The sequence below is a fragment of the Lolium rigidum genome, chromosome 2, assembly GCF_022539505.1.
Source record: "Lolium rigidum isolate FL_2022 chromosome 2, APGP_CSIRO_Lrig_0.1, whole genome shotgun sequence".
Lineage (NCBI taxonomy): Eukaryota > Viridiplantae > Streptophyta > Magnoliopsida > Poales > Poaceae > Lolium > Lolium rigidum.
In genome coordinates this window covers 90,576,670-90,590,327 of record NC_061509.1, presented here as the reverse complement: position 1 = coordinate 90,590,327, position 13,658 = coordinate 90,576,670, and the positions used below count along the sequence as shown (strand labels likewise).

General features: G+C 44.2%; 1 protein-coding gene and 1 long non-coding RNA gene across 7 annotated transcripts; both read left to right on the top strand.

Annotated features, from left to right (window-relative positions):
* Positions 1–2,534: 2,534 nt before the first annotated feature.
* On the top strand, positions 2,535–4,454 carry LOC124692074 (CASP-like protein 5A2). The gene is made up of 4 exons (XM_047225375.1): positions 2,535–2,547; positions 2,615–3,011; positions 3,630–3,762; positions 3,931–4,454. The coding sequence occupies exons 2-4, from the start codon at positions 2,788–2,790 to the stop codon at positions 4,123–4,125; spliced, it is 552 nt and encodes a 183-aa protein (XP_047081331.1). The 5' UTR covers positions 2,535–2,547; positions 2,615–2,787; the 3' UTR covers positions 4,126–4,454.
* A 679-nt stretch (positions 4,455–5,133) lies between these two features.
* On the top strand, positions 5,134–12,576 carry LOC124692075. Of its 6 annotated transcripts, none has more exons than XR_006999319.1 (9): positions 5,134–5,218; positions 5,526–5,706; positions 5,889–5,975; positions 10,137–10,193; positions 10,291–10,411; positions 10,526–10,656; positions 11,738–11,857; positions 12,088–12,217; positions 12,318–12,576. It is a non-coding gene; the product is annotated as an uncharacterized LOC124692075 (long non-coding RNA). The 6 variants fall into 6 exon arrangements; XR_006999315.1 differs by having other exon boundaries at positions 5,521–5,706; positions 5,907–5,975; XR_006999318.1 differs by having other exon boundaries at positions 5,521–5,706; positions 10,389–10,411.
* The last annotated feature ends 1,082 nt before the right edge of the window (positions 12,577–13,658 follow it).

The following is a 13,658-nucleotide window of genomic DNA, read 5'->3' as shown; positions in this document are numbered from 1 at the left end:
TGGAATTGGGGGTCAGCTGGTGTAGCTGAATCCCATAGACAAAGAGAAGACCGCGGAGGAAATCGTGAATTGGGGTAGAAAGGCCGCGGATGAGATGATCAACGAAACTAACCCGGTACTCCATTGGAGGGTTGGGGTAGCTTTCTTGCTGGGAAAGTGGATGGCGTCTTCTTTCTTCATCAAGCCAAGCCTCTTCGAGCATGTTAACATCCTGGTTGGAGATTTTAGATCTCTCCCACTCAAGATCTTCAGCGAGCCATCGTGGATTCTGGAGTACTATGGCGAGTGAGTCGCGTGCGCGGTGGCATCAACGGCACTGGAAAAAGCAAGGCTTGTGCGTGCGGAGGATCAAACAGAGTTGGGCGCAAAGGAAGTTTTTGCAGAGGGGAACAAGGTGCGGCGCAAGCGAGGGATTAGACGGAGGTTGAAGAAAGGTTTATATAGGATTCGGGCGAACCAGTGAACCGTTGGATGAAGAAATCATGTGGTGGAAAAAGATCCAGTAGATACGAGGGTAAAAAGGTATTTTTACTGAAGTGGAACAGCACAGGCGTTACCGTACGTGCGCCAGGAAAAGCGGAGGACGTGTGTCCCCCACTTGCACGACGTGTCAACGTGGTGGGAACAATGGACCCACAAGGCAGAAAAATCCCGATTATTAATAGAGCTGAAGTGAATTTGACAAAGGAAAGTATGTCGGCAAGAAAAATAAAAGGAGAATGGCGACAGGAGAAGTTATGTGAATACTTCGGGAGCCTTTGGTCAGAAACAAGTTTTTGCCCAAATGCTCGGGGCTACTTCGATAAAAGTAAAATTTCGACTATGGCAATATAGAAATTGCGGGAGCCTACAACCAAGCACAAGTTCTTGGCTGTAGCCTCGGGGGCTACTCCCATCGGAAGCGCTGTTCGCGCACCCGAAAGATAAAAAAAAAGAATATCGGGAAATAATGGCAATATAGCGACAAGGTGGACTAAAATGTTGAGCCTACAACCAAGCACAAGTTCTTGGCTGTAGCCTCGAGGCTACTCCCATCGGGAACGCTGTTCGCGTGCCCGATGAAATTTAAAAAGGAAAAGAAAGAAAGATAGAAAAGCAAGAGAGTATATTTCGAGTTATAATTAACTCTACATATACTCCCATCGGGAGATTAATATAAGTCATATTTGACTCGATAAAATGTGCCATTCCAACAGCCGGAAAAGCACTCGACAATATATTCTCGAACGCCAAAGTTGCGATCAATTTCCGAATGCCGCAAATTTGCGAAGGTAAGACCCCGCATCCGTTCTGCTGGGCGTGGCATCGCCGAAGACTGCGCTCTGCTACTTTTATCCGTATCAACAGATACGAAGAAAAATCCTAACGGACGCGTTAGGTACTCGATAAATTTAACTGGGACTCGACAGAATAGTAAGACCTTAAGCGGCACCTGTCGGATTTTACACCAGTATCCCGAGATCATGTCCAGGGACGTGATCTTGAAGTAGGTTTTTGCGGATTGCCACTAGAGCAGTTAACTAGTACCTGATCCGTCAGATGAACTAGCCCCAACTACCAATATCCCTGTACAATATAGAAATTTATATAAAGAAATATAGAAAAGTTTAAATTGACGAATAAAAATAAACAGTGGAGATTTTCCCTGACTCTACGATTCAAGCAAAATCTCGGGAGCTATCGACATAGGCATCCCAAATGGGCCTCGCCAAAGATAGTACCCGGGGTTTAATGAAGGCCCACTACCCGAAGAATAAGAAGGTTCGAGAGCCCAAGATATATTAAGGAAAGTAGAGTTGTAATAGGAAGTGTGTTTGTAATCTGGCGGGATGAGTTAGAAACCGTCCCGGACTCTGTAACTTGTACAAAACGAAACCCTCGGCTCCACCTCTTATATAAAGGGGGAGTCGAGGGACGGGGAGATCATCGAATCATTGTTCACAAACCCTAGTTTTCGTAATCGTCGAGTACTTTTTGGCTGAAACCTTCGAGATCTACTTGCCCTCTACTTCTAACTAAACCCTAGCCTATAACCCGTAGGCATTGACAAGTTAATCCCTTGTCAGTTAGTCTCTGCAAGGTAGAGCTTGCAAGGTAGAGCTTAATAGGCTCGTTAGTGAGCGGTGCCGCTAGGACTTGGTCCTCCTTGTGGTTCTTGAGTCCTCTTATAGCCGTATATAAGAGGTTTCATCCTTCCTTTCGAGTCGGCTTCTTCTTATCGCAGTACGTAGAATGCCTAGTCAGCCACGAGTAAGGCTCACGCCTTTCTTGTCCTGCAAGAGTTTTCCTATGGATCTGGGTATCTTCCAATACAAAAGTAAGCCACTCTTCACAGGAGAATAAACTCTTAGAAAAAGAAAGTTAGTGATGTGAGTTTGACAATTTATGTTGACTTTCGTACACGGCACACCAATATCATATCGCCACCGCCAACTCGATAAAAAATCACACCAATATCATACTCTTTCCTGCTCTGGACTATGACGGCGATACAATTTCGGAAAATCTAGCTTCTTCAACTTATGGAGTGAACTACAAACTTCTAAAGTCTGATTTAGAATATAAAAATTCCTGACCTGTGAAAAATTCTAGCTTACTTATTTTCTTATTGCAGGTAGACAAAGCGGAGAGACCGAGAGAGTACCGGCCCTCCCGCATTCCACCTCCTGTTCCTCTTCTCCGCTCCCAAAATCTCCCAAACCCTTGGCTCCAGTGGCCGGCCCGGGCCGTAGAATCGAGGTAGTAAGCGCGGCGGCAGCACCTTGGGTCAAGGAGGGAGCGGGGTAGATGCGGCCGAGCCGGCCGGCGGTGCACCCGGTGGAGGCGCCGCCGCCGCAGACCCAGGGGGAGAACGCGGATGCTGCACCGGTCGGGGTGCGGATGAAGGACACCCAGGGGGGCCCGGGGACGCCCGGCGGGCTCGGCCTCCGCCTCGTGCAGGTCTTCTTCGCGGCCGCCTCGCTCGCCGCCATGGCGTCCACCAACGACTTCCCTTCCGTTACCGCCTTCTGGTGCGACACTAATTTGGCTACCATTTTATTTTATTTTTTTGCTTTCGATTGCTATCATGGTTTTTCTAGAGGACAAATGTTCACTAGGTAACCAGCCGTGCGATAATCAAACCAATGCGCTAGGGGTACATCATTTTTCTTGCTTGGGCAGACTTAATCACAAACTATATCTTGTAATATATACTTGTATCTTTTTCAATTAAGATTACGGCATTTCCTTGAGTGGATTATGGGCCTTAGGATTACAAGAGTAGCCATTTTTTCATAGTATCTTTTGTAAGAGAAGATATATGGAACCAGTGGCGGAGCTTGACGGAGATTGTTGAGGGGGCTAAGAAGACAAATTATGCTTAAACCTCGAGTAATCTTTGGAATTTAAGCCTTATAATAAAGTGTATACTTTAGCCCTTGAGAAGCTCCATTGGAATTATTACTGAGATTCCTTATTTACGCAAAGAAAATATTGATATTTGTTTGTGAACTTCAATATTTTACGCCATTTGATTAATTTGGCATCCTACAAGGGACGTTACAATTAGACAGCGGCATCATCATCTTTGGTTGGATCTCGTTATTTTTTTCCTTCTAAAGATGAACTTATTTTGTTCTTTTGACCAGCTACCTCGTAGCAGCAGTAATTTTGCAATGCTTGTGGAGCCTTTCTCTAGCCATTGTGGACATCTATGCACTTCTTGTCAAACGTTCCTTGCGAAGTCTCCGGGTTGCTTGCATATTTTCCATTGGAGACTTGGTGAGTCATATTCTCTCAGCAACCTCAGTGAGACAACCATCGGTCATTAATTGGGGACTTGTTTACTAATTTTTTTGAATTCATGAATAAGCAAACGATTATTTAAAGACCACAAGCAATTTTATTTCCCTTAGAAATAATCTAAATGGACCTTGATGTTCTCTGTAGATCACAGGGACGCTAACCTTGGGTGCAGCATGTGCATCGGCAGGCATCACCGTTCTCATTGGTAATGATCTGGAGATGTGCGCGGGTAATCACTGTGCAAGCTTTATGACTGCTACTGCAATGGCTTTCATCAGCTGGTTCGCACTTGCACCTTCATGTGTCTTGAACTTCTGGTCGGTGGCCTCCAGATTGTGAAGAGATGAGTGTATAGACAGAATTGGGCCATTTGTGCAGCAGATCTCTGTTTGTGACAACTTGGACAGTGTGGCGCATCTAATTATACTACAATGGAAAAGTAACGAATGGCTGTCGAATGAAGTGTGCCATCAAGTTTTTCCATTTAAAATAGGGAATAGTTTGATGTGCAAAAGGCTTGTTGTGTAGCTCTGCTTTCTTTTTAGGACAGTTTGCCTCTTATGTGGTGGTGGTTGTAATCTGGTAATGACTTGATGTGTTTTATTAGTGTAGAGCTTAAGGTGTTCATATGCTATGTATTTTTTATTTTGCAAATTTTAGTTTTTTTATCAATATTCAGGTCTCAGCCCTCAAAAGAGTAGTGCAGTTATCACTTGTGAGTGTCAGATTATCAGTTAGGAGGCCGTGAGGGTGAGGCTTCTCCTGACTTTAGGTTTCAGTTGAAAACCATTTTACGTGGCACTTGCATGCCTTTTACTTCAGTTATCTGAAAAACTGGAATCTGAGCTCTAAAGTCGCCCTTTCAAAGCACTGCCTAGTACAAAATTTTGCTGAGACCTATATAGTAATACTCATAAACTGCAATGATTTAGCACACTCTGTTGGCTCCGCTCTCCTCTCTTTTTGACATGTGGTTTCTCTTTTACTATGTGTTTCCATGGTTGCATGTTGTGTTGCTGGGTTGCCTGGGTAACCTGCCAAGGGTTGTTGAAGAGGTACAAGCCTCTGTGTCCCTGTTATTACTGGAGTCGGCAGTGCGTCTGGTTCTTTTCGGAAGCCTGATAGATTTCAGTTGTCGGCACAATCATGGATGTGGATGCCCGCTACGCCCATGTGCAGACGCTGCCAGGGGACTTCAAGGTGTAGAGGCTGCAGTGGAAGGCAAGTAATTTCATCATTATATTATGATCTCTATATTCATTGATTTGCTTGGTTTTCTTGTTGGAGGATCACATGCTGTTCTTCCGTTAATGATTCTTAGAAATTCTGTGTTCACTTCAAATTGACAGCTGCAAAGAGTCTTTTTTCTCATGAGAATTAACTGGAGCACTGCCTTTTGGTAAGGATGGATGAAGTCATGGTATCCGCTCTCGTAAGCATTCCCGCTTTCTTTTTCGTGATATTCATTTATTTCATTGCTTTTATTCATTGATTGGTCTTTTTGAGATCTTCCACAACATAGAACAATATGTACAAACTTCTGGACCAGTTCCACCATATTTGTTATTTGGTTCTTCGTCTGGTAGATATACATTCTCTCAAGATAAAAGTTTGCTAGCTTGCTTCTTTGGCATTGGTTCTGTGTGGTACTCTCTTAGTTGTTTTGGGTTCAGATGTGGTACTCACTTTCCTCCAGACTCTGATTCCGGTTTCTGATTTCTGATTGTTCTAAAGATAAGGTGTGCACCATTCTCTTCTGAGAAAAAAAGATAGGAGGGAGAAGCTAGAAGATTGGTGAAGAAGATCATGGTCATGTTTTTCTCTGATGTGCTTTTGAGAATAAAATCACCTTTCCTGGCCAAATCTAGTGGGGTCAACTGATCCCACTGCCTATGCAATTAGCTCTGTCCCTGCAAGCAGGTGATTTCATTGCCTGTTTACCTTTTTGGTTTGTTTTGTGCGAATCAGTTCTCCTTTCATCTGCAATCTGTTAGTTATTTTCCCCCTTTTAACTTGGTTCTCCTTCATAGATTGTGCTCCATTTTTTCGGTTTGGCTTGTATCGAACACTAATGTGTTTCATGTAACTTGACTTTGGTCCAGCTCAATTTTTCTGTGCAGAATATGTGGCTCATGCAGCTTTACAGAAGATCACCAGAATCGGATTCGACCTGCTCTTCGCCCATGAAGGTATGTAATGTTCTAGTTCTTACTTCATTTTGCTATATCACGTGGTGTTGCTAGTTACGACACATTTGCTCTGGTTTGGTATGCGATAAAGGTTTTGACAAATTTACAAAATTCTTGACCATAAGACGGGAGACAAATTTCGTGCTTTGTTTGACTTTCTGCTACTAATTACCACTCACATGAATCGGCTTGAGTTAAGTAACTGATTGTCCTCCCAATGGGAAAGCATAATGTTCTGTCTTGGGGTACTCAATGTGCCTTTATTCTTGTTCTTGGAGATAGTCAAGTACTGTGTGCTGGACTAGTACCTTTTGAGAACGGGTCAGAGCTTCATATTTGAATGAGGGTGTTTTGAGCCTATTTAAGGGCGTGTTTGGTTTGAGGGGATTTAAAGGGGATTGACATGGATTGAGGTGGATTAAATCCTTTGCAAGTCAAAATCCCCTCGAATCTACTCTAATCCACCTGGTTAGGGGATTAATCAAACAAAGCCCAAGCCTGAATGAATTAGTAATCAGCAATATCTCGGGGTAATGGAAGATGAGAGTATTTTAACTGAACATGATCATCTGCTCCGCCCCCTCCGAAGTCTCCAGCCACATCATGTTTGACTGTCCCTTCGCGCGACGATTCTGGGACACCATGGGCACTCGCAACGTCGCCACTCCACTTGTTTCCGATGCAGCTGGGTGTGCGCTCCTGCCGTCCGCCCCTCCCTCCACCGGCTCGACCCTCCGCCTGGTTTGCCTGTGGCACCTGTGGAAGCACCGCAATGGTGTGGTTTTCAAGGGCACCCACCCTCGCTCTCGCTGATGCGTAAGAACTGCCGCGACGATGTCATCCTTTGGCATGCATGGCTGCCGAAGGAACACCGCTGCGACGTCGACCTGTGGCTCACCTACTTCCTCCCCGAGCGACCCTAGTTCTGTTGTGCTGGTTGTATCCTGAGCTCACCCCCTCTTGATTACGGGATTTCACCCGATCTAACGATGAAATGAAAATTCAGGCTAGAGCCTTTGTGCTCTCCCCGGTGAACACTAAAAAAAAAAAACTGAACATGATTGTTGCATGCCACAAAGATGGCCAGTTCACAGAACTTGCAAAGTGAAACTAGTATGGCAGGCTACTGTTGGAGCCACACATGCGCCTTGTTGGAACCCCATCCTGGACGTAACCTTTCCACAAGTTTGGCCTTGCTGTCGACAAGGCTATACCTTAACACGCAGCGGTGGAATACAAAGTAGACACCCGCCGTTGGCATCTCGATGTGCGACGTCTGTGGTGAAGCTGGCTGGTGACCCAAGGAACAAGACACGGTCGCTCAAGCTCTGGCCGTTCTTCGGTACCCAACGCAAATTGTCATCTTTGGTTGATCCTTCTAGCGTGTGCACCTTCACAAACACTGCTTTGACCGGGTTGCGGCTGCCATAAAGATGGCACAAATTTGCGTCGACAAAGATGGTCACGCAAAGCAGCTCGCCATGGGACTCTAGGATGTACCTGTCGCGAAAATACTTATTTTCCGCATCTCGCGACTCAAGCATGCCCCCTTGAGCGCATATGTCGTTGTCTTCGCTATCCGAGGTAAAGACGCGCCAGAAGTACCTATATATGTCCACGAGTACTAAAACCTTGCCATCCTGATACATGGCGCCAGTACAATGATGGTCTCCAGTCATATATATCATCTTTTTCATGGTTGTCCACACCGTATCACCGGGACTCAGAATGGCCGCCGTGAACGTTGATGGGCTGCGCATGAAGCCAGCGGAACCAAGAAGGAAACTATACAAAAAGATGGTGCCGTCGCCGTAGACGATGCCCCTGGAGTGTTTCATGGACCGCGTGATCTCACTGTCCTCCGGTAATGGAGGCAGCAAGTTGACGTCTCTGGTCATGGGGTCAAGGAGTCTTGGCTCGGGACTCGCTGTGAAGAGCCATACTGCCGCCCCATCTGAGCTAGCTACCCAGTTCCTATTGCCGAATTGGGCGTAGTCATGGCTATAGCTCGATGTCGTCATGTCCGGTGAGAAGTAGAGGCGTCCGGGGGAGCGTCGGGGGGAGTCGTCAACGGTGGAGTGCAAGATGAGGCCATCACACGACTTCGAGGCCACGCGGGAGAGCGGGAACGGCGGCGTGCGCCGCCACGGCCTGCAGACTGCGTGGAAGCAGACACTGTCGTCGGCGTTGTGCAGGCGGGCTGAGACGTCCTGGAGAAGGTCCGGCGGGAGGTCGGCCCACGGCCTTGGGGCTTTCGTTGAGGCGGACGTGCGTGGCGGCGACGCCGCGTGCATCGTGGTCGGATCCATCGGAGGAGAGAAAACAGATCGAGTTGTGATACAGCCTTGCTCGTAATCATGTGATCTACCATCTAAAATACAGATGTGATCTAAATACTATATTAAGGAGTAAGCATTTGGTGCACATGGGCACCAGTGCTCTCAGTTTTTTAAATATTAAAAAAATTATATATCCGTGTTTCAAAAAATCATCTCATTTATTCTATGAATACATATATATGTTCCGAATACTCGGGAGAAGTTTTGGTAGAAATTGCATTGTATTTTGAGCTACAGGAAAAAAACAAATTTATGGCTACGTATAGAGACGTATATTTGTCAGAGATTTGTCTTTTTTATATAGCTCAAAATATATCATATTTTTCTCCGAAATTTCTACTGTATCTTCGGAATGTTTATATGTATGTAGGTATTTAATTTCAATTTTTTTAGAATACAAATAATATGACTTTATAGCCTGGTGCTCATGTGCTAAAAACACTTTTCGTATATTAAGGTCCTATTCCTAGTTTGTAAATATACTCCGCACACAGGCATCATCAGGACTCTATTGAGTAGTTTCCCTCGTGGCCTACCACACCGGCGTTGAATTTTGACTTGCCTATTATTCTGATCGGTTTGGAATTCGATTTTCTTTACTATTAAAATAAATGGGAGTTGGTCGTTTGACACTCAACGCACTTTGATGGTCGTCATTAAAAGCATCCTAACCGTCAAATCTAATCTCACGGTCTTCATTTGTCCGAGCTTATTTCATGGCAAGTTGCCCCTCCTTCCCTTTGTCAGCACACTCTACGTCAATCAGACACGCTCTCATCCTTCTTGTTTAGGCAGATCTCTTCAAAAAAAAGGAGGACGTGATCTCCTTCTTGTTTAAGCAGACATGTGATCAGCCCTTCCTTATATAGAGCACGAATTGATCACGCGAGCTAGGGATGCAATCTCCAGAGATCAATTAGGCCCCCGAACACATCTCATCAGATATAAGGACGTGATCAAGCCTTCCTTATGTAGAGTGTGTTTCCGTGCGAGGAAAGGAATATTTATATTGGCGTTGCTTATCATTCCATTCCCGTAGATCTTTACTATTAAATGGGAGTTGGTCGTTTGACACTCAACGCACTTTGATGGTCGTCATTAAAAGCATCCTAACCGTCAAATCTAATCTCACGGTCTTCATTTGTCCGAGCTTATTTCATGGCAAGTTGCCCCTCCTTCCCTTTGTCAGCACACTCTACGTCAATCAGACACGCTCTCATCCTTCTTGTTTAGGCAGATCTCTTCAAAAAAAAGGAGGACGTGATCTCCTTCTTGTTTAAGCAGACATGTGATCAGCCCTTCCTTATATAGAGCACGAATTGATCCCGCGAGCTAGGGATGCAATCTCCAGAGATCAATTAGGCCCCCGAACACATCTCATCAGATATAAGGACGTGATCAAGCCTTCCTTATGTAGAGTGTGTTTCCGTGCGAGGAAAGGAATATTTCTATTGGCGTTGCTTATCATTCCATTCCCGTAGATTTCATAGAAACTTAACTAGACCCTACTGACCAAAGCAAGCGCCGCAACCCCATGTCCTTATCTCCGGCGCCGGACCTCCCTTTTGGAAAACACCTCCAACTGGCCTCCTCACCATAGCCACTCGCCATTCTCTCATCCGCCCCTTTTTCTCGTCCATGTTCGACCCGCTGCTGGAAAAACCGTAACGCCGATGTTCGAATCCGTAATACAGTACCAGTGATTCGCCGCCCGTCAACCGCCTTCCTGCACTGTCGCCCGCTTGGCTGCACCAGGAACTCACCGCCCGTCAACACCTATTTGTTGAGACTTGCTGACGACCACGATGACGCATGTCTGCAGGGACTTGACTTGCAGCCGACCCCGACGCACGCTACGCCAGGAGGTCACAACTCAAAGGTATAACTGGCCATATGCTCACGTACGCGGCAGCCCATGGCGCACCTCTCTCTCCGTTTATCTGTTCTCTAATTTAATCCATTATCTCATATTGTAGGTTAATTCTGTTACGGTTTACCAAATCTGTAGCAATCAAACCATTTACCGTGTGCTCTGAATTTTTTTTTACAATGGGTTTTCGGTCAATAAATGCAGGCGAATTGAAACATGGTATATTGGTATGTGAAGTTTTGTCCTACTCAAGTATGCTACTATATTTTGCACCATGGACGTTCTCTATCCTGAAATTTGTAGAAAAGGTAAATACTTACAAGATTGTTTACCCTTTTCAGATATTTTGTTTCTCCAGGCTATGATTAAGCGTCCGGGATCTTTATAATAACGAATATAGGGCAAGACAAACCACTACCGTGGGGAAAAAGACTACAACGGACTACTCGCGGGGTGTAGCATGCAAATCCCGGTATGCACAATTCACAAGAGCAGAGTTGAACTAAGTATTGTTCTCAAAATTATAACACAATCATAAGTAATCGTGTAGGTTAATTTTGCAGTTGTTCTAAAAAAATCAGTTGTTTCATCAATTTCTGATCATGATAAATGTTTGGTGACAATCATGATAATGTTTGGTGATGCACTCGTTGTACAAATAGCAGAATACCAATGTGCATAGTGTTTAAGTTAAGTTTTATTTATCTGATTGCAAGGAAGTTAAATAATGAGGTACTTTGAGATTCATGAACCAAGGTTATGACAATTTTCAAGCATAATTAATACACAGTCTCAAGTATGGCACCAAGGTTATCTTTTCTGCTTCTATTGAATTTGTGAATATTTATATTCTGCTAGACCTTTGGCCGTGAGGCCCATTTTATTAGTTCTACGAATTAAATAAGCCTAAAGGGGTCGATTTATTAAATGATGTGGCGCTGAAAGCTTTCATCTTGCAACTAATTTTTTTGATATATTCCTGGGAATTATTATTTTTAGATCAACACGGAGGACTTCCCCGGTTCCATTAAAATGAAACCATCGGCCAAACAAGTTTAACCAGTTCAGGCTTTTAAATACTGAAAAGAAACTCCAGCTATTCTACAAGATCCGGAACTTTTTAGTCATTACATATCCAAATGAAGATTGGCGGGACTAAACTAGATCCACAAAGCGCAAATGCATTGCACCCGATAGACGAGATCGACCAACACACTGTATGCAGGGAGACGCTGGTCTCGGGACCGCCATCTTCTTTCCCTAGAAGTTTGCTCCACGATCCGGGGAGCAAAAGGAGAGCGGCAGAGAGTCTGAAATCTTCAGTGTGTCGATGAGCTGATTAGGAAGTAGCAGTTTGGAGTCATTTAACCCGGTACCATCAGATGGTTCCAGCAATTTGGGAATTACTTACATTTGAGATTGGAGTCCAAAAGTTAGAACAATGGCATGACATTCAGAGTCTGCAATAGCAGTGGGATTTATATGACATACAATTTTCCATGTTTGTGTTCTATCAGGCTTGCGCTTAGATCTACTGTTTGATTGTTTGCAAGGGATCCTTTGTCATGACCTTGATGCCTTGACAACCTTCAGGAGCTCCCCTCCAAACAAAACGTTGGCAATGAAGGTGGAAAGATCCTTGTCCACGCCTACTACTGCATGCACTCTGGCTGGTAAGAGACATTCATCACGTTTAAGGAGGCTCCTGGGTCATAGGACGAGTTTTGCCTTAGCCCTTAATTCTTGTACAACTACCTTAGATGTGGCCTGCTCGTGTAATGTAATCTCATTTGTACCTTAATTTTATGTTCTGTTGTTTCAGCTTCAACAGAAAACACTTTTACATTGCATCTAATTCTCTTAGATCACATCTCTTTGATTAATATCTCACATGTGCATATAGCTTTCGGACGGCTCGGGTACTACAGTCGAGCAACTAATGACGCGTGAATGACCTTCCAAAGAAGATCGTGTTGTTGTTCCTGTGGTCCTATATTAAGCGCAGCAACAACGAGTATCTTAGTTAATAAGAGGTATTTACTTAATTTTGTAAATCCAAGAAAACTTTTTTTGTACTTATGTTCACCAATTTTTCTTTGATGGAAACTTGTTTTATTATAACTTATGATGTAGGCTTTCATAAAATTGGCATGGATTTTTATGCTATGCATATTTGCATCACCTGACTTGGGATGGCCGGATGGGATAAAGTGTGGCTGTAAGAAAGGACCTACCTGTCATCAATGAAGAAAATAATTGTGTATGTGCCGAGAGACATTTGGTAGTCTTGGTTCACAAGATATTTAATAATAATTTCTTATTTAGCACTAGATATTGCTCGCCATGAAACTAAAAAAACTAAATCTGATTCAATACACATATATTTGCTTTAGCTTCTACTCTTCTGTGGTTTCACAATTTTATCATATAGTACATTTGGCTATGAATTCCCTCCATTTCATGAAACTTGTCGCAACTTTATGAAAATTTGGATGTATCTAGGTGGTAAATAGTGTCTAGATACATCCAAATTTAACAAAATTAATACAAGTTTCATAACACGTAGGGAGTATTTGAGTTCGGAGTAGCTAATAACTCATGCTATTCTCTGAATATACATAGTTTGTCAAACTACGTGAAGTGGAAATTCTAACATTTGCGTAATACTATGTGGCTATATTTTGTACATGCATTTACATATGCGACATGTGTGACGATGAAAATAAATATAAGAGACCGTGGCAACGCACGGGTATTCAACTAGTCAAACTAAAATCACAGATTGATCTCCTCTTGCTCCATCCATGAAAAAAAAGGTTCGGTCACCTTTCTTCTTTTTCTCACGCGAGAAAGAATTTCCAAAACAGATCGTCAATTTAAAGTGTCTTGATTGGTCTCAATTTGGAAACTTCTACCTGAGTACATCGATCACAGGAAAAAGAAGAAAGTAGAGGTGGGAATGCAGCCCGCCATGGACGGTCTCGCCGGACGGTGGCCGGCCCTAACGACGACAGTGTCGCACTTTAATTACCTGAGGCGGAAGCACAGCCTTGCCGTATTGCTGCTGCGCATGGCGAACTGCGCGCGGCAGCCCTTGGTCCCGTCGCTGCTCCTCCCAGGCACTTAGAGCATCCCCACTCGTTGGCGCTCCCCACACCTAAATCCGGCAAAATTTTCGTCCGGATTGGAGGAAGATTTGGCCTGGGGAGGAGTAGTTTTCTAGCCGCGTGCCCAGGCGAAGACGACGATGCAAATTTGAAAAACGGAAACTTGACAAACTACGGCTAAAAACGGGCGAATTTAGACTAAATTTGATGATATTTACTATATAACTGGCGAAGTTCATACATAGAGGCCGAATTCGACTATATTTCGAATTCGGCTAGGGGAATTCAACTGCTAATTTTAAAACACGGCGCTCTACATGCCCAAATGGCGGTAGAACACCGTGTAGTCGCCACCGTCGTCGCCGTC

What these genes read in the sequence shown, in the direction of transcription:
- LOC124692074 (XM_047225375.1), top strand. Translation starts at nt 2,788, where the DNA reads ATGCGGCCGAGCCGGCCGGCGGTGCACCCGGTGGAGGCGCCGCCGCCG. An exon ending in CCTTCCGTTACCGCCTTCTG is followed by an intron (nt 3,012 to 3,629) that starts GTGCGACACTAA and finishes TCTTTTGACCAG; the next exon opens with CTACCTCGTAGCAGCAGTAA. An exon ending in TATTTTCCATTGGAGACTTG is followed by an intron (nt 3,763 to 3,930) that starts GTGAGTCATATT and finishes TGTTCTCTGTAG; the next exon opens with ATCACAGGGACGCTAACCTT.